The sequence below is a fragment of the Mus musculus genome, chromosome X, assembly GCF_000001635.26.
Source record: "Mus musculus strain C57BL/6J chromosome X, GRCm38.p6 C57BL/6J".
Taxonomy (NCBI): domain Eukaryota; kingdom Metazoa; phylum Chordata; class Mammalia; order Rodentia; family Muridae; genus Mus; species Mus musculus.
The window spans coordinates 151903804-151929263 of record NC_000086.7 but is presented as its reverse complement, the minus strand read 5'-3'; the positions used below and the strand labels follow the sequence as shown (position 1 = coordinate 151929263).

The window sequence follows — 25460 nt, the reverse complement described above, 5'->3', positions numbered from 1 at the left end:
CACAGTGACATGTTCCCTTTGATCTTTTAACCCCCCCACACCCGGAAAGTCTATAGCAGCTGGGCTAGATCATTTATTACGAATTCAAAATTTTCCTATTTCTAGTGAATGAGAGATCACAGAGCCAATTTGATTTCTGCAACAATCAAGAAAGCACATTTATCTGTATAAGAAGGAGTAGAGATGACAAGGAAGGAGTCTTGAACCTCATTTTGACTATATTACTGCTGCTATGACTCTAAAGGCTGAGAGGGGACTTTAGAAATGTAGTACCACCAAGAAACCCTTATAACCCTAGGAACAACTATAGCTTTTTTCCCCTGGAAGGTGACACAGGTATCGTTTATATAGTCCTTCACCCCAATATATCCCAGGGTACATACTTGCGCTTGACATCAAAGTCGAGGACACGGATATAATCTACCAAGACAGCAAAAGGCCCATCAGCAAGATGGGTGGTAGACTGCCGTAGTATCTGGTTTAACACAGTGCGGTGAGTCTCTGAGAGAAAAGATAACAGCAGGAATCAGCATATTATAGGTCCTAAGAAACTACAAAACAGTCTACTAGCAACCAACTTGGTTTTATTTGTTTTAGGGGCCTAAATCAGGAAATAGCTAAAGGCAAGGGCTACACTCCTAAGGGATGAATGGGCATTTATAACACCTAGCTTTACAATAAAACCCAAATCCTTTGGAACGCAAGGAATCTAAGAAGTTCTATAGCAGAACTCTCCTGTAATTAACTAGGTCTATTTTTTTTCCAAAGTGTGTGTTGGATGTTAGTATGCAAGCATGTTTGCCAACTCTCTCATTTTGCTTAATTAGATAGGGATAAAATCTATGGGTCTAAGAGTTCCATGTACCTGCAAAGCGAAGGAACTTCTGTGTGTCAGGGGGCAGGCTCGAGGAAATGTGCATAGATGAGGGCTCCCTGGAGAAGAATGGGTCAAGGGAGGATGGAGTGGCTGGGGTTAAGGGGGCGGGGGAGAGTGGAGGAGGTTCATCCTTGATGTGTGCCAGCTGGCTCTCACGGGTATCTCGGACAGGAGGCTTGCTCTCCCGCTCTGTGGCATGGACCAAAAAGAAGGCCTCGACAGCAGGCTGTAGCACTGGAGGATAGCAATGACAGCAAAGTGACACTTTACAAAGTTTAACATAAACTTTATAAAGTTTAACCTTCCCATAAACACATCACAAATATAAAACATAGAATAATTTAAACTTGCAGGGTAATACAAATAAAAAGAGGAAGTTAGAAAAGCAAAACAGGCAATCAATTATAAAGACAAATCACAAGTACCAGAGTTAACTAAGAGAGGGCAGTTCTTTTGAATTCTTGTTACAGACACACAGAGGGAGTTCAACAAACTTAGACTGAAAAAGCAAGATAATCGCCAGCACCATTACCAGACAGAGAGTGTCCAAGAGCAGACCAAGGGGCTGGGAATCTGTAACCTCAGAGAGCAACTCACCTAATACTGCATGCTGGTCATGAGATTCCTCCAGTTCTTTTAAACATTCCCCTAGCATGTCCCACAGTTCATCTAGGCTCAGTTGCTCACTGAGCAGGGGTAACTCAGGTGGTTTCTCCTCTTTCTCCTTCTCTCCCTGTGGTGTTCCATCTGAGATTACTAGATACACAAAGGACAGTCAAAAACTTGCAGAGTGTCTCTCTTACTTGAGAGTTTTTCCCAGAACAAAAGCACAGGACACTAGACAGTCTGGGCTCACTGGCCAATGAGTATTAATCATTGAACAACATCTAGAAGGTAAATTAAATAACAAATTTGACTCCTCAAATAATACAAATAAAAAGAGGATGTCAGAAAAGCAAAACAGGCAATTAATTATAAAGACAAATCACAAGTACCAGAGTTAACTAAGAGAGGGCAATTCTTTCTCTCTTTTTCAAATTTTCAAAGGCCATATATTGTATAGTCTTGTCATTGCCCCCTTAGCTGAGAAGGAACCTCTTATGTTAAGTAAGGGCAATGTGCTACAATGGAACTTTGGAAAATTGTCTTCCAGTACAATTATGTTTTAGAAATTATGTTCATTAAATTCTGATAAATTCTGCCTTTGTAATCAATCAGGTTGCCTTCTCCATTTCTTTTTTTTCCCTAGAGATAAGGCTAGGGTAACACACACACACACACACACACACACACACACACACACACACACACACAGAGGGTTTCTCTGAATAGCCCTAGCTGTCCTGGAACTCACTTTGTAGATCAGGCTGGCCTCGAACTCAGAAATCTGCCTGCCTCTGCCTCCCAAGTGTTGGAATTAAAAGGCATGTGCCACTATGCCCAGCGCCAAAATAGATATTTTGACTCAATAATTTTAAATAAAAGTCTCATGCCTCTTAAAGCCCTTAAGAAGCCTTAGTGCAAGATGAACACCTCCCTCCTCTCCATGGTTGTTATTTTTTTCTATCCTCTCTGGAAGTTTATTCACAACTGCTTAATAGCCAAGTAGCAAGTCTAGTCGAATCTTCTAAGTAATAGAGAAGCAACACCAGAACCCCATAAGATCCCTGCTTTGCTTAGGCTTCTTCCTGACCTTCACTTTTGTCCTCTAACCAAATCCTAACTATTCTTCAAGGCTCTGTTAGCCCTAGGTTTGAGTTCTGGCTGTTGCACGTGGAGATCGTGTGACCTTGGGTAAAAAAAGATGGATACAGAACATGGGAGTAATATTTACCCCCCCAAAGTCCAGATAATTAAATAAAGCATTTCAAAACTGGATGTCCTATGAGAACACTATTTTAAAGTAATATGTTTAAAGGGCACCAAAAATATTCTGTATGCAACTTATTGAAAAATGCCATATTTACTATGTGCCAGGTACTTGGTTAAGTATTACACACATATTAAATTATTTAATTTTAACAACTGTGCATATTCCTATTTTAACTAAAAATATTTTTAAAATTGTGTATATGTGCACAAAGATCAATCTTAGATATTATTCCCCTAGATCAGTGGTTTTCAACCTTCCTAATGCTGCAACTCTCTAATATAGTTCCTCATGTTGCGGTGTCCCCAACCTTAAATTTTGTTGCTATTTTACAATTGTAATTTTGCTACTGTTATGAATCATAATATAAGTATCTGTGTTTTTGGATGGTCTTAGGAGAACCCTATGAAAGGGGTCATTTGACCCTCAAAGTGGTCTTGACCCATAGACTGAGTACTGCTCTAGGATCTACCTGTCTTTCACTAACCTGGAGCTCACTGAATAGGGTAGGCCAGTTGGTCAGCAACCTCAAACCTAAGCCCAGAGATATGCCCATCTTGGCTTTCTTTAGTACTGGGATTATAAGAGTGTGTGTTACCATGTTGGGTGTTCATGACCTAGGATTGAAATCATCCCCCATGGGAAGCACTTTGCCTACAGTGGACACTGGGCTGTTTCCCATCCCAAATAGTACTGCTTATGCCTTGTAACTCAGAGCTAGAAAACGGGGGAGCCAAGACTTGAACATGCCCCCACCCCACACACAAAATATACTAGGGAGCCAAGACTTGAACATGCCCCCACCCCACACACAAAATATACTGCACTTTTTTTTTGAGACAGGGTCTCAGTATGTACCTCTGGCTGCCCAGAAACTTCCTATGTAGACCCAGGCTAGTAGTCTTGAACTTAGATATGCATACTTTTGCCTCTAGAATACTAGAATTAAAGACATGTGCCACCATATATGGCTCCCTTTTTTCTTTTTACATTAACATTTCCCCACTTATTTAAAAAAAAACTTGTTATGTGTATACGTATGGGTGTGTGTATGCCCTCACATGTGTGGAAACCAGAGGACAAATGTGAAGGAGTTAATTTCTTTTTCCTCCTGCCATATAAGTACCAGGGATAGCTGGGCATGGTGGCACACGCCTTTATAAAATCCCAGCACTTGGGAGGCAGAGGCAGGTGGATTTCTGAATTCGAGGCCAGCCTGGTTTACAAAGTGAGTTCCAGGACAGCCAGGGCTATACAGAGAAACCCTGTCTCCAAAAAACCAAAAATCAAAAAAAAAACCAAAAAAAAAAAAAAAAAAAAAAAAAAAAAGATACCAGGGGGTCAAACTTGGTAATGGCTCTGTAGCAAGTACCCTTACCTGCTAAGCCAGCTCATTCATTTCTTTTCGAGATAGTTTCACTATGTAACTGTAGGCTTGGTATATGAGCAGCTCAATCTTGCCTCAGCTTTATGTTATTTATTTAGCAGAAACACATAGGGTACATGTTGGAGTAAAATTTGTGGTCACTCTGCTTTGACTATGTGGGTTCTGGGGCTCAAATTCAGGTTGTCAAGGCTTGGTGACAAGTATAAATGCCCTTTACTCACTGACTCATCTCGCCAGGCACTAATCTGCTACTTTAAAGACAGGTTCTTCCTATGTTGTCTTGGCTGATGCTACATTTATAATCTTGTGAACATTTATAGATCCATTAAAACTTTTTTATTTTTAAAACAAGCAGAAGTAGTACTGACCAATGGACTGAGTATCTTGAGCACTAGGAGATGGCTGGTCCACATCCATGGGCGATTCCTCTCTCCGGACAGATGTCTCTGACTGGTTAGAAGACTCCGACTGGATAAAAGGAGAAAAGGTCACATAAAAGGTGCAACTCTGCTTTTCTCTGGAATTAGAGGTTGGCCCCTGAAAGTCTCACACTTTGAGCTTAGAAGATACTTTCTCCTATCTGGTTATCAAAGTATATAGCTCTCTAGGTCAAAAGAATGACAAGCATGCTTCTTTTTCACTATGAACCAAGAGCTCCCGGATGACTGCATTCTCTATAAGCTGCTCCCATGTAATTCCCTCTCAGATCCCACTCTACCCCTACACTGGTGCTCTGAATATAGACAAAAATTGTAGGTTTTTCTGGACCAGGTTCTGTTTGTATACATACTTGTAAGGTAGGCAGAAAGTATGCTTCCTGCTATTTCTATTTGTTCAAACTGAACTCAGTATAATCTTCCATAAGTGGGGTATTTAAGCTATGTCTTTATCAGGTAGGACATGAGACTGGGCAGATAAAAAAGAATAGCAGCTCTTTATTTTCTCTTTTTACTGCTGCTGGAGTCATTCCCCAAATCCTGTACTATGTCCAGTGTGATCAGTAATATACTATATTTTTTGAGACAGGGTTTCTCTGGTCCTGGAACTCACTATGTAGACCAAATTGGCCTTGAACTCACAGAGATCCCCCTTGCCCCTGTCCCAAGTGCTGAGATTAAAGGATAGGGTGGAACAGTGGCCATAGATAATGTATACCAAGCTCAGGGGACTTTGGAGTTGTCTCTACATTATTTCACAACACTAAATTTTTTTAACCCTATATCCCTTCAGAACCCAGGCATGGAGCATAAGACAATTTGCAAAACACTGCTAACTGGATAGCTGGGAGTGAGGTATGATGGCCAAGCTTTATATTCAACCAGATATCAATCAATACAAACCAGTAAAACAATCAATGAATAGCAAGAGAAACACCAACAGAAAGTAACCTTGTTGTCTAGAGGCATTCATTTAGCAAACGTAATGCAAAAGCATACAAGGTATGGGCAATGAACCCCCACTGATGACATGGTGCAGGAAGGAGGGTAGAGAAATGAATGAGGGGCCACAGGCATCATGCTAACCGTTGCTGCTTGTTGCTGTCTCCGCGCCCTTTGACCCTCACGTACCATTTGTATAATGGCATCAGCCTCAGCCTCCAGCTGCCGAACAGCTGCCTGGATGCTGCTAGCTGAGCCTAAACCGGAGGAACCTGGGAGAAAGAGGAAAAGGGGAAAGGCATGATATAAAATGTAGGAAGTGGGAATGCCCAAAATTCTTTTCTTCTTTCATGGATGCCATAGGGAATCTTGTTGAATTTGAGTTTTAGTTTAGGCAGTTTTGTATCCTCATAATCAAGTCCCAGGGTAGAGAAGAGCAGGGGATTGCCAGACAAATGGATGGTGACATGTAGAGTGTTCTATGGGACAGAAGCCAATGTATGAGAACATGGCTAATATTTTAGTTAGGAGTGTTTAAGGAGGCAGAAAGCACATTTGTAAGTTTTTCTCAGAGAAATGCTGGTCTTTCCATTTCTTTGCCAGATTTCAATTACCCCTCAACTGTAACTTGATCTATTCATTCTCAGGTGAATGATTGAATGGGTTATACAATACAGCCATCAACACTTGATAAAAAGGGGGGTGGTGGTGCTTTTTTGGAAAGGTCAAATAGAAACAAAACAGGACATTTTAGCCCAGCTTCTCCAGGGACTCTGGACCCACCCCCAGCCCCAGTAGCAGCAGCATCACCATCACCACCACCACCCTCAATTAGACACTCTAGCTTTATACCTAGCCTGCCTGTCTGCTTGGCTTTCTTGTTAGCTCGTCGTGTGTCATCCCGCAGCTGGATGATGACCTGTAGTACCCTCAAGAAGAACTTCTGGGTAGATGTCTTGGATGTCAACATGGACATAGAAGGCAGCTGGAGCTCCCGGCCACCCAAGGGTCGCTTCTGAGATGCCACAATTACCACATTTTCAGCCATGTCAAACCTGTACAGTGTAGAGGTGGCTTATGTATATTGACATCAAAGTATAAATACTCAGAGCAAGGAGGGATTCTGGTATTAACTAGAAAAAATAACCTTAAAAATAGTATTAGCCATTGGAGAAGTTTTTAAAAACACCAGGTCAAGTATGTTATAGAACAAATAGAAAAAACACAGAAGAGAAAAACCAGCCAAAGCCACTTTTCAAATGTTTCAGATTCTAGCCCACACCCACCTGCTCTGCATTTTGCCTTTCAGTTTGGTGGTCTGTGGTTGCTCCTCAGGTAGGCCATCAGGAGAGAGGGTCTCGCATTGGGCTCGCCGCTGCTGCTCCAGATTATATTCCCGTAGTTCAGCGAGTAGGGTACCTGGGGTAGGCAGAGGATTCATGTGGTCAGAAATTTCCTTAAAGCAGAAAGCTGAACTTTACCAGGACATTGTTGCAGGAAATATAAGTGAACAGAAATTTTTACCATTTGGTTTATTGTTTTTTCTATGGACCAACCACTTGGGGGACTACCAATTCATTGGACTGTCTTACTGAATCTACACAAAAAGCAGTTTGGTATAGAGAATAAAAAGGGCCTTTTCTGGAGACATATCATGATCTATGTTCTATCTATATAGCTCTTAAACCTACTCAGGTGGCCGGGCGTGGTGGCGCATGCCTTTAATCCCAGCACTTGGGAGGCAGAGGTGGGCAGATTTCCGAGTTCGAGGCCAGCCTGGTCTTCAAAGTGAGTTGCAGGACAGCCCCGGTTTACACAGAAAAACAACAAAAACAAAACAAAACCAAAAAAAACCTACTCAGGTTTTTGTGGTATTCTTATTCTCCCTCAAAGGATGCTATCTATAGAACAATGAGATAATCATGTATCACCCGTGGACAATTTTCAAGTGCTAGAACTTTTGCATCATCAAAACTATACAAAGGAGGCCATTATTGTGAGTATAACTCCTGAACCTTATCATAGTTTACGTATATCTTTGAAGATGAAAAAAAGCCGTTATTGCAACTTTATCATGGGGCTCTTGTAGATACTAATAATTAGGGAGAAAAAAAAGTAGGTCTTTTTGTTCTCATGAATAATATTCCCCTACTCCTTCACTAAGCACAGATGACCAGCTATATAGCAGTTGCTGGTGATGAGAAAGTCAGACAACCTTGTTCTCAAACAATCCACAGATGAAAACAAGAACTGAGCTTTAGGAGCATGGTCTAATTCAGTGTGTGTCTCTGTGTGTGTCTTATAAGAAGACAGAATAGAATAATATTATTACCTATCTGTTTACAGAGGGTATAACCCAGATGGCGGGCTCCATTTAGTAGCAGCTTAAGAACAGTGTCCCGGGTACCAGAGTCCCCACGAGAGAGCTGCAGTAACACATTGGCCGCATCTTCCAAGCCTTCTTCAGAACAAGAGTGGGATGTCAACACCTAGGTAAAATATAGGAGAGGTAATAAAAGCCCTAACCTGAGAACTGAAATGTCTACCCCTTTCCTTCTATTTCAGAAGGTATAAAGAGCTTAGACTCACCTCTACAGAGAGCTGTAGCTGGTTTTCAGTGAGGCCAGAGGACACCATTTTGAAGTCTATACCACTGCCTCCTTCACCAACCTTTGCTGGAGATTTGCTGCCTTTAGTAGTAGAAGCTTCAAGGAAACAGAACACATTAAAGCTCTGTGACTGTCATAAACCTGGAAGTGCTGCACTGTACAGGGCTTCAAAATGGCAAAGCAGAGAAAATGACAACCTACCTATCAAGGCCAAATCTTTTTGGTGTGCTGAGAATTGAACTTAGGATGTTATACATACCATGGAAGCATTCTACCACTGAGCTATATTCTTAACTATGCCTTGTAAGGTTACCAAAAATCCTAAGTATTTCTCTATCATATCCCACAATTTATCCTTTAAAACCTATACAGGCACCGGGCAGTGGTGGCGCATGTCTTTAATCCCAGCACTTGGGAGGCAGAGGCAGGCGGATTTCTGAGTTCGAGGCCAGCCTGGTCTACAGAGTGAGTTCCAGGACAGCCAGGACTACACAGAGAAACCCTTACTCAAAAAAATAAAACAAACAAACAAACAAACAAAAACAAAAAAACCAAACCAAACCAACAAACAAAAAACTCCAAACCCCCAAACTAACTAACCAACCTATACCTGCCGAGAATCCTCTGCTACCTGGCTTATTTTCTCTTCTTCCTGAGATGTCTGTTATCTTAAAGCACACTGCATTCATTCAGTCTATTATTGTATAGTCTGGAAATCTTAGGATTTAACTCCACCACTTTTGGTAGAGCCAGAGGTTTGGCTTTATACAAATGTACAGGTGCATACACCATACACATGGAAGATGGTGGTGTGGGGAGGGGAATGAAGAGAAAACAGGCTAAGAATGAACACATCCTGTTCTCACAATAATTATGATTTAGAGAATATTATCTGGATTGGGAAGTGAGAGTAAGATGGGAGCCCATACCCCATAGCTCTGACTTTAAACACTTACTTGAAACAGTAGTGGTAGCAGTTGTGGGGGTAGTCACTGTGGTAGAAGCAGCTACAGTAATGGTGGAAATAGCTGTGGCAGCAACCAGAGCTGGAGCAGAAGTGACAGGGGTAGTTGCAGCTGGGGGTGTGGGCGTGGGGGCAGTGGCAGTAGTGGTGGTGGTGGTAGTAGTAGATGTGTTTGAGGTGGCAGCAGTGGAGGAACCACTGTTGCTGGAGTTAGTTTGCACTTCTGATACTTTGTTTTCTGGGAGAGCAATTGAGATGAGAGAGAGGAGTCTCAGGAGTTTCTCAGTTAAGAGAGAACTCCGGCGGATGACTGGATGTGACAACATGTTCATGAGCTGCCCCAGTGGAGAGGCTTCAAGGCTGTGTGGGGAAGTTTCCCCTTCACCACCAGAGCTCACTGGTACTGACTTCACGGAGTTCTTGCCTTTTCGGCTAACATTCATGTTGTCCAGTTTTACCAATAAGTCCCAGAAGTCTGTACAGATGCCACTGCTGGAGGACTGTGAGGAGCATGGGCTGCAGGCCTGCTTACTGCCCCGTTCCCGATCACTCTCACAGTTTGTTTCTTTGGTCCGCTGCTGTGTAAAGTGGCTGGGAAACACCTGCAGGGAAAAGAATAGGTTCGATCTAAGGAGTCTCTGTAAAGGATAAGCCTGACAGGAAAAGACAATTGCTTCTCAGACTATTCCTTTTCCAGCTCTGCTAATACAAGACAGATGGATTATATGACTTCTATCCAGTAGATGGTGAAGCAGCCTAAAAAAATAAGGACTTTGAAGCAAGACAAAATTAAAAATCTTTCTAAATCTTTTGTCTCTCTGCACTTAATGAAACAAGGAGAACGACACAAAGTATTAAATGAGGTGATGCATTTTGCCTGGTGCCTAGTACAGGTGGGCCCCCAATACATAGTAGCACTGTTTATTATTCAAAAAATACTGAGCTTGTCACTTTCTAGTCAAACGACAAAGCCACTAAAGTGCTCTGAATCTCAGCTTCTTTATCTGTAAAACAAGAATCATATAGAGTGTAAACAGTTGTTTCGATGACTGAGATAGTACATTAAAAATTGTAAAGAACAGAGATAAAACTCCATGAAGTTATTTATTGGACAATTTCTCAGAAACAGCAAATGGCACAATATAAAATAAATCAACAAAGAGATCTGTTAGCCCTTTACTGTCCAGATCTCACCCAAGGTGTTGATGCCCAAAAAACCCTGGGGTCAAGGATTCCTTCAAGCTCCTCACCTTGGCCAACTGAATGAGTGTATCCAAAACATGTCTGCAAACAACAGGAGCAGCCTGGGGGTGGATGTGGACAGTGGAACCACTGCTTGCATGCTTCTCTGTATGTTTACGCCCTCCAGAACGTTGAATCTGGAATATGTTAGTCCTACAGCCTAAAGCAGCATCCATTGATACTGAGAGCCAGGAGAGCTGATTGGAACTTTTGGACTCCATCTTGTGGAGCAGATCCAGGGGACGGTTCTCATGACTGCTTGATGCACAGCTCTTGCTTGATTTCTTGCCCCTTTCTTCACTTGTGGAGAGCTTAGGTGTCTCAATGCATAACTCACTTTCACTGCTGCGCTGCAAAATGGACAGGAGGCTGCGGATGACCCAGTGGCGGGTCTGGGCATGATAGCAGAGATTTCTCAGTACTCGGTGTAGACGGCTAGTATTGAGCTTTGGCTCATCCACAAAAAGTAGGACCAAGAGGCAAGACAGGGCTTCATGGTCTAGAAGGAGTCGTCCTCGGAGGCGGAGTAGTGTGTCCACATTACTGCCAGAAGGCCTGGAAACAGAGCATGGTTTCTGGGTAACACTAGCTAAAGCACTAGGATCAGTATATGAGGTACATGAGAGAAGAACGAGTGGGATAATCCCAGGAAGACTGTAAAAGAAGACAAAACAATCCACAGCAACAAGTCTATTGTGTATCTATCATATACCAGGTACTTTACAACTTCTTTCCCTGAAGGATGTTGTACAGCATTATTGAGACTGTGAGTGAAAAAAGCTCAAACAAATCAGATAATTTGCTCTTTATTACATGACTATGAAGAGAGCAGAGATTCATATTTTTATCATTTACTAAGTGATGAAAATCTAAGGTCTATGAGCCACAGCTTGCTTTTTGCCTTTTCTAGATTAAGGAGCTGCCATTCTTTTATAAGGACTGATCTTTTCTATAATTGTTTTAGAATGTTAAATCTACTGTGCTTCATCCTAGTTAGTCGTAAGTAACTCCTCCCCTATTTCTGTAGCATATCTGTTGCAGTCCTAAGGCCAAACAGGCCTCCACTATTTTGTTAAAACCATAACTAGTATCTGCTGCTAGCCTGCCTTTTTGAGCTGTGGCACTTGGAATTTAAACAGATTTTGCTTGTCTACTCATTTCAAGGAAAATAGCCCAGAATGGTCATCCTGGCCGCCACAAAATCTTTTAGCTTCTCTACTTACAAAATTAAGGGACTCAGAAGGTAGTATAGTGAGGTTTAAAAAAAAAAAGACAAGGGTACCTATTATGGCTGCTGCTACCCCCCATCTGGAAGGTGCCACCCCTCTGTACAGCAAGGCGAGTATACTGGACCCCACGGTTGCCACTCAGGCGACTGGTAAAAGCTACAAGAAAAGAAAAAGGAAACTGAATTTGGTGAACTGAGGAGAAACTGGGTTCAAACAACTAACAGGTAGTAAAGGAGGCTAATTAAAAAACAAGGCCAAGCAAGATATTCCAGAGCCCTCCCACTTGCCTCCCTGTGTACCCGGGCTTCGGAGAATGGCAGAGAGTGCAGAAGTACTACTGTGTCCAAAAAGACGCTCATGCATGAGCTGCCGCTGTCGGGCTTCTTGTTCTCGTCTTAGAGCTTGAGCCTCAGCTGCAATGTCAGGTGGCATCACAGCTAACACACTGTCTTCCATATCCTCTAGGACACTACGGCGCAGATCTGAGGGCAAAGTCTGAATGAAAGTCACAGGGTCCATGGGGGTGTCTGAGCTCGCATTCTGAGCCAGTTCCCGTCGCTGCTGTTCAGCTCTCTGCTGTGCTAGCACCTATAGAAGAAAAGAAATCAGTAAGAGTATAGCTCTTTTCAAGCTAAAACTGTTCTCACCATGTTCCCGCTTACATACTTCCTCTTGAATAGCTGGAGGTAGGGCAGCCAGGAACTCAGGGCTCACTTCAGTTACACCAGGGTTCCCCACTACTGCAGGAGCTGAGCTATTTGAGGAGGGAGCACTTCGGGTTGGTGGACGTATGCCCAGCTGGTTCTGTAGGACTTCCCGACGGATATCATCAGGGAGAGCAGCCAGAAAGGAGGGATCCACACCTTCAGGGAGACTGATACCTAAAGAGATTGTAAGATGTAAAGGAACTTACATCTTCATGGATGTTCAAAGGTATACTCAGAGAAAAGAAACACAAATCATGGGTTGAGGAAAATCAGCCATTTGTGTTTCCACTGCTTGCAAAGATATAGAGAAGAGCCATAACCCATCTTCCTAAGCTTCAAATAGTTCAACAGCTCAAATAAATTTAAAAAGTTCATTAGTGGTATACACTGTCAAGTCAACCTTTATAAAGACTTTCATGTAGATTGTGTGTGGCCACCATTATATAGTAGTCTCTTACTACAGAGACCAAGAAACAACTGACCAAAGACTGAAAACTCTGTAACTGTGAGCTAAGCTTATCGTTTCTTTTAAAAGTTGGCTATTTCAGACATTTGATTCAGCAATGGAAAACTGACTAACATAGTGTTTGTCAATGAGGATTAGAGATATTAAATAATGGTCCTATTTTATAAAAGTAGAGAATGAGTGAGCTAAGGCTAACCTGACTTCTAAGCCTGAACTCATTCCATTACGCGCAACACCTGCATCCTCTTATTGCTAGTCTATCTTCAACAACCCCCACCCCCGACTCACACACCGACCTGGAGGAAAGTGTTTGGAGGGTTATGTCTGTCCAAGCAATGATTTTTTTGGAAACAGAAACTTACCAGCAAGGGGATCTTCTTCTTCACTGCTTGTTGAAGGTAGTGGCTCTTCTAGAATTCCACGAGAATCTGCTCCAGAGATGGCCACGGCAGAATCTCTAGTGGAAGAACTCTCCGAGGATGCAGGGGGGGAGCTAGGGAAAGAAATCATCCTTCTTTATACAGTTTCCCCATAAAAAGCAAACACAAACCAAACAACAAAAACATTCCTAATACCCATCTCAGATAGAACACATCAATCACAGTGCAACAAGCATGCCTGATAGTGTTTAGCTTGAAATAACTTCTAATGCATTCCTAATCTCCTCTTGGCTATATAGTACTTACCTGTCCTCAGGTGGCTGGTTGGATTCTCTTGATACATCAGGTCTGCCTTGCACTTCTGCCACAACTGATGGCGCATCCCCAGGAGTGGAACTACCTGCTGTGGGCTGCTCAGAACTGCCAGCTGCTGGAGTGTCACCCACAGCCTCTTCTAACGTACAGGAAGCCAGGCTGCTGGTGTCCATGGGAGAACCTTCCAGCTGACTGCTGACAGCTGTTAACGCGTCTGAATCTTCAGCTCTCTCTGGGGAAAGAGAGGCTAGAAGGAAGTTAAGAGTGAGAAATTAGATGGCTACTTTGAATCAAGGTTATGACAGGCAAAGTCTTTGGTAGGGTTGTTTCCTTTTGCAACAGTTAATACAGACTCATCTACCACTTGATTATCTATTGCCCACTCTTCCATCTCAACTGCCCTTAAGTTCCTTAAGACTTTTCTATGTACCACACGTTTGTTCTACACACGTCTACAATGTCCCTAGATATCTGAAGTAGGGATTTTGTTACTCTAATGTTTCCTGCAGGTACCAGTTACACAAACATGCTAGTGGTCTCAGTTATCTAAAAAAAAAAAGGCTCTTGTAATGGTTACTGTCTTGTGATGGTTATGTTGTGATCATCAACTTGACCAAATCTAATATTGCCTAGGACATGGGCCTTTGAAAAAACATCATTTGGGAATTAGCACTCCCAGGGACCCTGGGCTGTTTAACTGGAGAAGGGGCACTGAGAAGCATGCATGTATTGTTTTATGAATAATGATATGTGACCAGCTCCCTGAAGTTTCTGCTGTGACTCTTCCCGCTATGATAGAATATAACCTCAAAGTGTGAGTAAAATAAACCCTTCTTCCCTTAAAATTATGTCAGATTATTTTATCACAGCAACAGGAAAAGAAATTGTGACAGTCCCTGACAAAAACAAACAAAACTGGCATCTTTAAAAAAAATCTCTCCAGTCCACAGCATAGAAATTATGGTATAGTGAAGTCAGTTTCAGTTTGCCTTGTTAAAAAAAAGTATTTTGTTGAAAATTTTGATGCACTATTTTAAATAAGTGAGCAGTAGGTATGTAAATGATAGGAAAACTGAATGATATAGAATTTCAGTTTATGAATGAAGGCACCACCAACTCTGAAACATTATTTTCAAAGAAGTTAAATAACAAACCTGACATGATAGTTAGTTCAGAAATGAGTATTGCCTAGATAAATTATGGCATGCTTAGTACTTATCATTAAGATATACAACAATAATTAACTGAGGACACAAAGAAGAAATCTGAGCTTCTACTAAGAAAGCTGGAGTGTAAACTGAGGATTCTGAGCTCCTAATTCTTTAAAGTAAGAAAGCAGAGAAAAGTTACAAAGATTGCAATTCTTTTCTTTTTTATGCCCTTTTAAAGATGACATTCTACTCACTTATGGTGGGAGCTGGAGACAATTCCATTTGAGTTGTTTCTGCTTCTCCACTTGGTCTTGTGGGACCCAATTCCTCCAACTCTATAGGCATCAATAGCTGTGTAGAGTTTGCCACTTCTTCAGCAGGGGACTGTAGTTCCTGAGGAATCTCTCCTAAGGATGGTGGGGGTGGAAGTGCTGGCTGTTGCTGGGAGGGTTGTAGGGTACCAAGTGTTTCCTTGGACTCAGATGTAGGTGCATCCGTTGAAGAGGGGGTTGTTGGATAGCTGTCAGGCATAGGAGTCCCATCTTTATTGGAAAGAATGATATTCGAGGTTAAGGGGAACTTAGCGAATGACCATGGGAAGAATCCAATCAGCACATGCAGCCTGGTAAGGACCCATTCAAATAAAAGTCATGAAAATCTTTCTCAAATCAATCTGTTCCCAGAAACAGTTCTTGGATGGCATATCATAATAATGAGGGCTAAATAACAATACTATCTGTATCTCAACACCAGAGATATGACTCTAATGATCTAGAGAGTACAATCCTTTCTATGTTCCAGGTAGAAGGGAACAGTTGCATACCATAGATAGGTCAAGGCTACTCAGAAAAAAAAAAAAACCTCCTAAAAGCTTATAGATCCTTACATTTCCTGATCTACTTGGAACAAGAAATGGTCAGAATTTATTCATAATTCTACATTCCTGCTGTTGTTTACAGACAGGGTCTCATGCAGCCTAGGCTAACACTGAGCTCACGCTAAAGCCAAGGCTGTCCTCGAATGTTTGCTTTTCTTGCCTCTGCCTATAAAGTTTTAGAACTGCAAAAGTATGAACCAACATGCCTTGCTTCTTATTAAAAAAATTCCTACAGTTTCCATTCATATTCTTCATATTCATATTCTAAATGAAGTTATCATAGAATCAAAGAGTAGAAGAATGTCCAGTTTATACTCAATGGTAAAATAAACATAATAATGTTCTAATATATGGGCAAGTCATTTAACATTATTTGCCTCACTCTATCATCTGTTCCCTTCCACCTTCCTTTATTATATTCCTGTTTACTGAATAAACATTTACAACTTTTCTCTAATGGAGTCAATACTGCCAAGACTTAATGTGAATATGCCACACACCAAGGAAAGTAGTAAGTTGTATAGTTATCTTCTTACTGGGGCCTAAAATCCCTACCCCACAACAATACAACTTACTACCTCACCCCAGCATGTGCAGATGTGTCTAGTAAGGGCAGTAGGCAAAAGGCCACTTTACCTTGTAGCATAGATTCTTTCTTTCATATACTTTTGCTAGATATTAAGAGCGCTGGGACAGCTATTCTCTTCAGTGCTTTTAAAATATTATGTAGGCTTTGGTAAAACAAGTCTCCCAATTCAAGGGCAGAAGAAAGTTCTGAATAGATATGAGGCAAGCATGAGACCACATTGACCAATGACAAAAATGGTTACTGACCATTGTTAAGATGATTAGAAGGAATGAGAAGTATATGTATGTAATGTATGTATGTATGTATGTGTGTGTATATATATATCCCACAAAGCTATGATCCCCAAAACCCCACTTTTAAAAGACAATGTTCTTAAAACTTTTAAATTCCATAGACCACTAAGATTTTAGATTAAGAATGAAAAGGACTAAACTAGGCATTACTTTTGGTTTTGTAAGAAAAAACCCCCAATAATTTAGTAACAATAGTTTGTTATCCAAGATCTAGGAGAATATAACTTCTAAATATAAAAGACTTTTGAATGGAACAAATCTAGCTCTAAAACACATATTAGACTTCCCTGTGTTAATTTTCATTGAGGACTGGCAACTGAGAACCACTGCCACCAGGTGTTCTAATGAAGTGCCATACAAAAGTATGTACCTCAAAGATGTATATACCGAGTGTGTGGGGGAAAAGAACAAGATAAATAGCTTGTGTACATATCAGACCGAAACACAGCATAACCGTAACAGGAACTTGAACAGGGCTAGTTGGATGGGAAGTGTACCACCGTGGGAAAGACAGTAGACTGTATAGTTATCTCCAAGATGGGGTATGACCCTAAAACTATACAATCTACTACCTCATCCCACAGAGCACCAGTGTCTGTCTTCAGCCCATGTGGCCAGCTATTTAGAAAGAATCCACTGATTAATTAGCAAGAGTGGAAGGGAGGGAGGGTTACCTGAGACATTCTGTTCAGTGGAGTCATTTGTCTTAGTTACAGTACACTGCAAAGAGAAGAGAGAGTAATGGGAGACAAGCACACAAGAAAGGTCAAATATGAGAGTCATTATTTCTTACCTAGACTATCAAGGAATTCAGTGGCCTGGCCATGTGGGCATTTCAGAATACAAAATATTATCCAATTCCTTTACATACACTATACTAATGTTCAACAGCTTTGGAGAGGACTTGGGGAATACAGGCCAGCTGGAGAGTTCAAAAGTTTACCATGTGTGAGGTCCTAGTTTTTTATCTCTAGCAACACACTAGAAAGAATGCACTAGGTTACATAAAGACAAAAGTATGGGAGTGAGCAGGAAATGAACAATGAAAGAATAAAAAAAGAACACATTAGAAATAAGCACAATTGTGAGACAGGAAACTCTTAGCTCCACCTATTTCCCTTCTTTGGGTTTATTATTTTTTCCACTCTAGCTTTGTTTTGGGGTATTGCTTTGGATCAAACCATGCACATGCCACTGAGCTATAATCCAATGTCCATTTTAGTTTTTAGTCATATACAATGTTGCTGGTTTTAAGGCAAAGTTTTATATAAATAAAAGTATTTGTTAGAGCAAGCCTGTTATTATAAACAAATACCTCAATGTGTCTGCACTAATTTTAGCATGTTAGGAATCAAACCTGGACCTTGTACAGACTGGAAGAGTGCCCTATCACTAAGCTATACCCTCAATATTAATGCACCCCCCCATTTCTTTGCATGTGTAGCAGTATGTGCCTACATATAAGTAAGTGGGTTTGGCTTATATAGAGCAAGCACATTACCACTGATTCAATCCCAGTACATTTTAGTTTTTTTTTTTTTTTTTTTGCCTTATTATTTTGGGGTAAGAGCTCTCTGAACTGAACCTGGTATTTGTGGCGATTTTTTGTTTTGTTTTGTTTTGTTTAGGCTGAAAACAAAGAAACTCCAGGGAACTGGAGTTAGGTTTTTTTAACGAGACAGGGTTTCTCTGTATAGCCCTGGTTGTCCTGTAACTCACTCTGGAGACCAGGCCTGCCTCTGCCTCCCAAGTGCTGGGATTAAAGGCATGCACCACCACACCTGGATTGAAGTTAGTTTTAAGCTGTTACATTGGTGGGAATGAAACTGTGGTTATCTCTAGCCCCTCATGTCTTTATTTTTAATTTACCCAATAAGGAGCCAGATAGGTCAAAGATACCACAAGAAAACCTACAGAATCAAATAACCTGGGCCCAGAGGGGCTGAAACTAGGTCCCTCCACATATCTAACAGATATACAGCTTGGTCTTGTGGGAGAAGCAGGGGCTGTTCCTTACTCTGTTGTCTGCCTTTGGCTGCCTTATCTAGCCTCAACAGAAGATGCATCTAGTCCTACAGCAATTTGATATAGCAAGGTGGGTTGATATCCATTGGCAGCCTCCTGTTTTCTGAGGAGAAAGGGATAAGAGAAGAGGGAGGGACTGCGAGGAGAGGAGGGAGGGGAAGCTTTGATTGGTATGCAAATAAAGAAAAAAATTACCCAATATCCTAATAGATGAATGAGTGGGACATACTACAGCCTTCATTCTTTTTTGTGTTTCTATTAGCTTTTATGTATATACATTAGTTGTTTGGTAATAGAGTTCAGGTGGGAAAATTTTCTGGAAGTCCACTGTGAAATGGAAGTGAGAACCAAGAATGTGAGCTGAGTGAGAGTCTACCTTTAGGCCTCAGAAAGAGTTTACAAAGTAGGACTATTGTATAAGGTTCACATTTCCCCAGTAAGGTAGTGGAGAAATAATTTACCTCTGGGTTTGACTTTTTTTTCTTTTTGCCTAAAAACCAGATGAGTAAATAGTCAATCTGGAAATGAACAATCTTTCATGTTCAACGTAATGTTCTAGAATTTTCTAGTAGTTTAGTACTATGAGCAGGGCAAAATCATAATAAATACAAAATGCTGCATCTCTTAAGTCTTTTGGAGTCACCTCACCTGTGCACTCTGATCTCTGTTCTCCTTGTCTTCTTTGCCTTTGTCTATTATTTTTGTTTCTTCCTCAGCCAATTGTTTCCTGCGTTTCTCCCTTCTCTCTTCTAGCTCCTCATCTCTCAAGAATTCCAGGTGATTGACAATGGGCACTTTAACCACTACAAGAAAAAGGTAAAAATCAGAGGCTACTTTGGAAAGGTTGAGAAGTAGAGAGGCAGAGTTAATAGCCAGAGAATCAAAAACAACTCTCTGCATACTCATTCTAGCCGGAAGGCTCATTACTACCCTGATATTCAAGTTGTCACAGACCTGAAACACAGTCATGCATACTCTCAGCATCAAGAACTTTGCATTCCTCTGTCCATCGGGTTAGAGCTGTTGGGATGCTGGACAGGGTTCCTATAAGAGAACAAAATAAAGTGAAATTCTTGGCTTTATGAAGTGTTGATTGACCTAAAAACTGCATTATTTTCCTAAAAGAACCCATGGTCTGCCACAAGTTTTGCTACATAACAGGTACCCAGAGGCAACAGAGTTGTTGTCCTTGGCTAAGTCACCAAGTGGTTTTGGCTCCTATAAAATGTAGTTTCTCCAAGAAAGAGACTACTCTTCTTCTTAGGACTGAAGAAGAATCAAAGAACTCTATCCTCCCTCTTACTGAATAAACTTGCCTGCTTGGCTAGTGGCTGTACTCTGGTCATGAAAAAAGTCATCCAGCAGCTCGTCATCAGACCTGGCGATGATATGGACGTCATCATTGCCCACTAGGAGGCGGGCCCGGCCTCGGCTTTGTAATGGAAGGCTGCTGCTCAGCTGAAGAATGTCAGCAGCTGCAGAGGGACCAAGCAACCTGTAGGGTAATGGTAAGGTACCACTTTCACTTTCAAGTCCACAGAAGTCTGTTAACCATGAGATCGAGCATGTACATCTAGTAAACTTATAGGATTATGGGTAGATTTTAATCATACTGAACCTAAACCTTTACTACCATTCTTATTAGCATGTCAGTTTGATAACTTCGAGATTGAACTGCATATTATTCTTTAGTTAGTTCCTTGAACACTAGGAAGCTTTGATATGCTAGGTACCATGTTAGGTATTAATGCCTTTGTTGTACACCTTTATAAGGCACTTATATTCACTCTTTCATTTTAAAATTGTTTCACTTACTATGGGTCACACAACCTTATTTATGAGGGACTGTTTATCCTTATGGTCAAGACAATGTTGAAGTTCAGTTATAATTCTTAAGAGCTTCATTGAATCCAACTTCTCATTGATTCTGCTTCAACACAAACTCACCTCTGGAGTATAAGAGGAGGGTTAGGCTGGCGATTCCCAGGGTAGTGAACATGAATGGTATGGCCTGTATTGGCAGTGAGCTGTCTGAGGGTCCTTTGACTGCGACCGATGCCCTGGGTAAGACGAGTTGTGGAAGAACCACTGCCCAGTGTCAGGGAACTGTGATCTGCATGACGTACCATCAATGGGTGGGTGGTAGGGATATTTCCTGGGGATGGGGGAATGTCTGCTGCAAGGAAAATATGCAAAAGGGGTCAGTGCCAAAAATAAATTTCTTCCATGGCTGTTCATGTGTAGAACCATGTCTCCTGGGCTTTGCTCACATGGAAATGTGATCTTTTTCCTTTCTCCCTCATTCTCACACCTAATTCAGGATCTGATACAACCATAGGTTATGCCACCACCTCAATGTAATCCTACCTTTTCCCAGCCCACTTTCAAGACAACAGTGATGTCTCTAGGCACTTCAGATGCTGGCCCCTTGGCCTAGAAGACTCTGCTTCCCTTCCTCACCTGTTCTTTTGTTCTCAGTCCAAGATGTTACTTCTAAAGTCTAACAGGTCAGGTTAGATATACCTTTACTCTGTGCATTAGCATACTAAATGTGGTGTCTTCTTACTTATAATTCCTTACAGACCATAAGTTCCTATAGAGGGTAAAAACTCCTGTTTTTCTTTACCACCTTATCCCCAGTACCAAGGACTGGTAGGCACATCTCAGATATTCATTCATTTTGTTGAATGGACAAAGGCTCAAATAAAAGGAAGGTTGACGAAAACCGCAAAAATTCTAAGAGTATCATAGAAGATATCTTGAAAATTATCTACTGCTCATTTTGTTTTTCTCTTCATGCTTTTCATTTACAGGTGACAAACTGAGGCTCAGAGGTAAAAGATTATGGCCAAGACAACAGACCAAAACTGTTAAAAGTGTTTTCAGCTATATTATGCTTGTGATTTGAGGTAAGACCTGTCCCATGAAGACAGCTTGAGGCTAAGAACTCGTCGCTACAAAGGAACGTTGATGTTGATAGAAAAGGAGTGGAGAGATTCATTTTCTCTCCGGATCAGTTCCATCCATGATGAACAGTGAATATATAAAATCCACTCCCTAATGCCAGGCTCAGCGATGTCCATCCAAACCTTTGAGATCCAGCGTTACAAATAAAAGATTATTGATTGCCCTGTCACTGCAGTGTGATTCAGGTGCCTCATGTAGTCAGACTTGGTCTCATTTTCTCAATCAAGCAAAACATCAAGTTGTCCAGGCTCTAAGAGCTCCCTGTTTACTGAGGTGGAGATAGTAAGAGCAGCCTCCTCCGATTCCTTCTTGCAAGGATATGTATGCTATCCAGAGAGATGGATTCAGACATCCCTTGACCTGGGATGTCAAGACAGTAAAAGAAGTGGTGTCCTCTATCAGATTGATGGCTGCTTTAGTTCTGCTTGGTTTACCCTAGAGAAGGGTATAAGAATCAATAGGTAAAAACCCAGCTGAGCCCCTGTATCTTACTAGCACTGGAGAACATGTTGTCAAACTCAATGATGAGATCATCCTCCCGGTCAAAGCGCTCAAATCGGACCAAGGGAGAAGCGTTCATATCAGGGTAATCCTCATCCAATTCCATCTCAGAACCATCGTCGTCATCATCTTCATCTCCTTCTTCACCTTCATCATCCTCCTTAAGGGAAAATACGAGATGGAGAATTGCTGGAGGTAAGTGTTTTCTGAAGCTTGGTGTCATGGCCACATGAGCACATGAGGGAGGGAGGCGACGAGGCTAGCTAGTAACCCAGATTGTCCGTTTTTCTGTAGTTCTGTGCTCCCATGGAAGAGGTCATCTGAACCAACCCAAACACAGTCCCCCCTCACCTGATCATCTTCCTCATCTTCCTCCTCCTCCTCCTCTTCATCCTGACTATCATCCTCATCCTCGTTACTGCCACTGCTGTCCTCTTCCTGAGTATGTTCCTCCTCATCCTCAGGGTCCAGGATATTCATGGAATCTAAAACAAAGGGAGCACATTGGAGGACTATACTGAGTAGCTAGAAAACAGGCCACTGTGCAGGCCGGCAGACTGAGTGGGAAGGCGATGGGGTATCTGACTCTAAGAGAGGAAGAATCAGATCTAGGGTGGTGTACAGACTTAGTGAGCCAGCCCAAATTTCCTGAGAGTGCCAATTAATGCATCGACACGCTGAGCAGGGTTGCTGAAATGTGGAAGCTGGCTCCAGGGAGGTGCTTGAGGAGCCACGATGTAGGGCTTGACCAAGTCTGTTGGTGTCCCCTTGCCTTTCCAGTCCTATTTTGCTAGTGACTGCATCCTGTTGATAAGAGGGAATCTGGAGCGATGACAGCAGGTGGGTGAGAAGAAAGCGAACCAAGTAAGAAGTGACAAACTTTGGGCAAGCAGTAGTAAAACGTTATTTGAAAAACTGGCTGAGGATAAAGTGGATGGTGTATGTCAGCGCATGCAGACAGATGCTTCCTTATTCTGCACATGTGGGCAGCTGCCTCCAGGAAAACCCTAGTGTAGTGTCTGTCAGACGTGCAGGGCAAGAAGGGAGGCCTTTTTGGCCTCGGCACTCTCACCTTCTCGGTTGGCCTGCAAGGTGGAAGCTTGGCTGAGGTTGGAAGGAGCTTCATCCATCAGCACGTCCTCTTGTGATTCATCCTCTCCACTTCTGCTCACTGAAGGTTACAGAGCAGAGCCTTCACTGAACAACAGAGGACTTCCCTTTCCAGACTGGGTGCGTCTAAGTAGCTATGTACACCTAATAGATATCCACGTTTGATTTTTCTCCTTTTTCTTTTTCCGATGAGGGAGAATACCTCGATTCTCTGCTGTCAACTATCTAGATGAGCTTGGCCAGTCACTTTACCTGTCTGAGTCTCAGTTTCCTCATCTGTAAAATGGAACGATCACATCTGTCTTGCCAATCCCACTAATTGTGCAATCACAGAGTACGATGGATGTGAAAAAGCTTTGTATCTTTTAAGAATACATGCCTAGTTCCATTAATCCTTTGGTTTTCTTGACCAGTAAAATAAAAATATAAACACCTTCACAGTGAGGTGGCAGCTGGTTTGTTTACCTTTGTCATTTTCCATTTGAGACTTAAAAGGGGCCATCCTTAAGGAATGACCACTCTTTTTTACATTTTAAGACACAAAGGCAAAAAGCCCCTGGATTTCATTGAAGAACTGAAAGAAAAGCATTTTCTCATCCTACAGCCTCTTCTAGGCCTCCATGAATAAACACTTTTGGTGTGCCTGATGTTATCATCTATACTGATTGTTACCCTCACCGCCACCCGACATACACAACACTTCAGACCTGTTACAGGCCTATAAACAACTTGTTAATTTCTTTTCTGTTAAGATCATCAACATCAAGACAAGCAGCAATCTAGGCTGGCTATGAGCCCTTAGGCAGAGCTGAGCAAGCAGATGATGAGAAAAATGGTCCTCCCAAGAGAGACTGAGACAAAGGAAGAGGCTTTACTCAGTTCTGGGGCTCTCACCTATAATTGTACTGTTCCCAGATCCGCCATCCCTCTCAAGCAACTCATCTATCAGGTCCTCCAGTTCATTTTCAACCTGGAGAGAAAGAGAACATACATATGGATGCACACAACAAGTCTATCATTGTGCTAGCACGGAAACCCTTTTATAAAGCCAGCAAGGGAGCATATGTTTCTATAATATGTGATAGGATGTTACACAGAAACCACATAATTGGTGCTATTAACACAGAGCCTACCACATGCTTCCAATAAATCCACACTCACACTGTCTGTATCCTGGTCAACAAATACCAGGTTAGTGTTTTAACACTGTCTAGGAATACATGCAGATCACATTAGAGCCAGCAGCTAAGGTTCACAGGCACAATTTATTAGATTTTTTTCCATTTACATTTCAAATGCTATCCCCTTTCCTAGTTTCCTCTCTGAAAGTCCCCTATACCCACCCTCCCCCCGCCCTGCTCCCCAACCCACCTACTCCCACTTCCTGGCCCTGGCATTCCCCTGTATTGGGGCATATAATCTTTGCGAGACCAAGGGCCTCTCCTCCCATAAATGGCCTACTTGGCCATCCTCTGCTATATACAGGAACAATTTCTTACCCACTGCTACCAAATTACCATGCTTTCTTTAAAATCCTTAGAAGACTGGTATTTAAATACTCCAGTGAGATCTGGTGGCATGGCATAAGATAGCGCTAAGTAACTTTCAATAATGATCAGAGCCAAGTAAATCAAAGAAACCATACCCAAAGGGCTCTGTCCCCAGCCCCATTTTAACTAAAACAATTTAAACACATGTTAAGCATTCTGTGCTCCTCTGAAGACCACATTGAGGCAAGATCTAAAGTACTCACCCACCCACAACACTTGGGAGTTTGGTTCAGCACCGCAACAGAAGAATGTTGGAATGATCTGCCTCCCTACCTGCATCTCTTGTGAACTGAGCACCTCAGGCTGCCCGGCAATCACCACTGAGTCGGTTTCAGCCTCCCCATCCATGATATCCCCATCTGCCACCTCTGTCTGAGTGACATCATGATCCTCCTCCTGCACTTCTGCCTCCCCAGGCTCGCCTGAAACAATCAACCAACCAGCACAATAAATAATCAAAAGGTGTTTATATGCTGGGCATCATGAGGCAAGCATGAACACAGTGATTTGTCTTTAGGCAAATTTACAAATTCTCAGAGTATAAATATAAATGAATGTGTGATGAAGAAAAAGACTTGGCTTCATGTGAGGATAGCCAAACAAAGCTGTAATGTGAAGAAATTCCTTGTGGGACAGATTTCCACACCATTATGACAGATATCTGCAAGACCAGCAAGTTCCCGGGTAAACAACAATAAGCTAGAACAGTTTAATTCCACAAGCAACAACTCCCACCCATCCAGTTTTTGCAGTCCATTCATTCTGATTCCCTACCTGGATCTTGCTGATGGCTGCTGGAGTCCTGAGAAGCTCCTTGAGCATCCTGCTCAGACTTGTTCTTGCTAGAAGCACTCTTGCTGCCAAAAAGGCTACTGGGTTGATTTACAATCCGGGAAAGTGTTTCCAAGGGTTTTAGAGCAGCATTGACTGTGTTGGCCATATTGGGACTGAGATAAAGAAAGATACAAGAAC

At 42.0% G+C, this 25460-nt stretch overlaps 1 protein-coding gene and 2 non-coding genes across 40 annotated transcripts in view; all 3 read right to left on the bottom strand.

Moving 5' to 3' along the window:
• Positions 1 to 25460, bottom strand: part of Huwe1 (HECT, UBA and WWE domain containing 1) — a 134633-nt gene that overhangs the window by 6154 nt on the left and 103019 nt on the right. For 36 of the 38 annotated variants that reach the window (XM_030251448.1, XM_030251434.1, XM_030251443.1 and 33 more), the window contains 28 exons: positions 25263 to 25435; positions 24762 to 24910; positions 23833 to 23908; positions 22901 to 22999; positions 22180 to 22313; positions 21820 to 21988; positions 20308 to 20536; positions 19677 to 19855; positions 19315 to 19404; positions 19009 to 19163; positions 17010 to 17055; positions 14831 to 15118; positions 13417 to 13672; positions 13093 to 13223; positions 12224 to 12438; positions 11857 to 12145; positions 11611 to 11713; positions 10337 to 10883; positions 9079 to 9688; positions 8103 to 8218; positions 7846 to 8002; positions 6800 to 6932; positions 6366 to 6568; positions 5658 to 5785; positions 4503 to 4602; positions 1475 to 1633; positions 866 to 1111; positions 384 to 501 (listed from right to left, as the gene is read on the bottom strand). In XM_030251448.1, the coding sequence (XP_030107308.1) occupies positions 384 to 501; positions 866 to 1111; positions 1475 to 1633; positions 4503 to 4602; positions 5658 to 5785; positions 6366 to 6568; positions 6800 to 6932; positions 7846 to 8002; positions 8103 to 8218; positions 9079 to 9688; positions 10337 to 10883; positions 11611 to 11713; positions 11857 to 12145; positions 12224 to 12438; positions 13093 to 13223; positions 13417 to 13672; positions 14831 to 15118; positions 17010 to 17055; positions 19009 to 19163; positions 19315 to 19404; positions 19677 to 19855; positions 20308 to 20536; positions 21820 to 21988; positions 22180 to 22313; positions 22901 to 22999; positions 23833 to 23908; positions 24762 to 24910; positions 25263 to 25435 (5298 nt within the window). The remainder of the gene's footprint in view (positions 1 to 383; positions 502 to 865; positions 1112 to 1474; positions 1634 to 4502; positions 4603 to 5657; positions 5786 to 6365; positions 6569 to 6799; positions 6933 to 7845; positions 8003 to 8102; positions 8219 to 9078; positions 9689 to 10336; positions 10884 to 11610; positions 11714 to 11856; positions 12146 to 12223; positions 12439 to 13092; positions 13224 to 13416; positions 13673 to 14830; positions 15119 to 17009; positions 17056 to 19008; positions 19164 to 19314; positions 19405 to 19676; positions 19856 to 20307; positions 20537 to 21819; positions 21989 to 22179; positions 22314 to 22900; positions 23000 to 23832; positions 23909 to 24761; positions 24911 to 25262; positions 25436 to 25460) is intronic. The other 2 variants (XM_030251447.1, XM_030251458.1) reach the window with 2 other exon arrangements.
• On the bottom strand, positions 15943 to 16050 carry Mir98 (microRNA 98). The gene has a single exon (NR_029753.1). It is a non-coding gene; the product is annotated as a microRNA 98 (primary transcript).
• On the bottom strand, positions 16836 to 16918 carry Mirlet7f-2 (microRNA let7f-2). Its single transcript, NR_029732.1, has one exon. It is a non-coding gene; the product is annotated as a microRNA let7f-2 (primary transcript).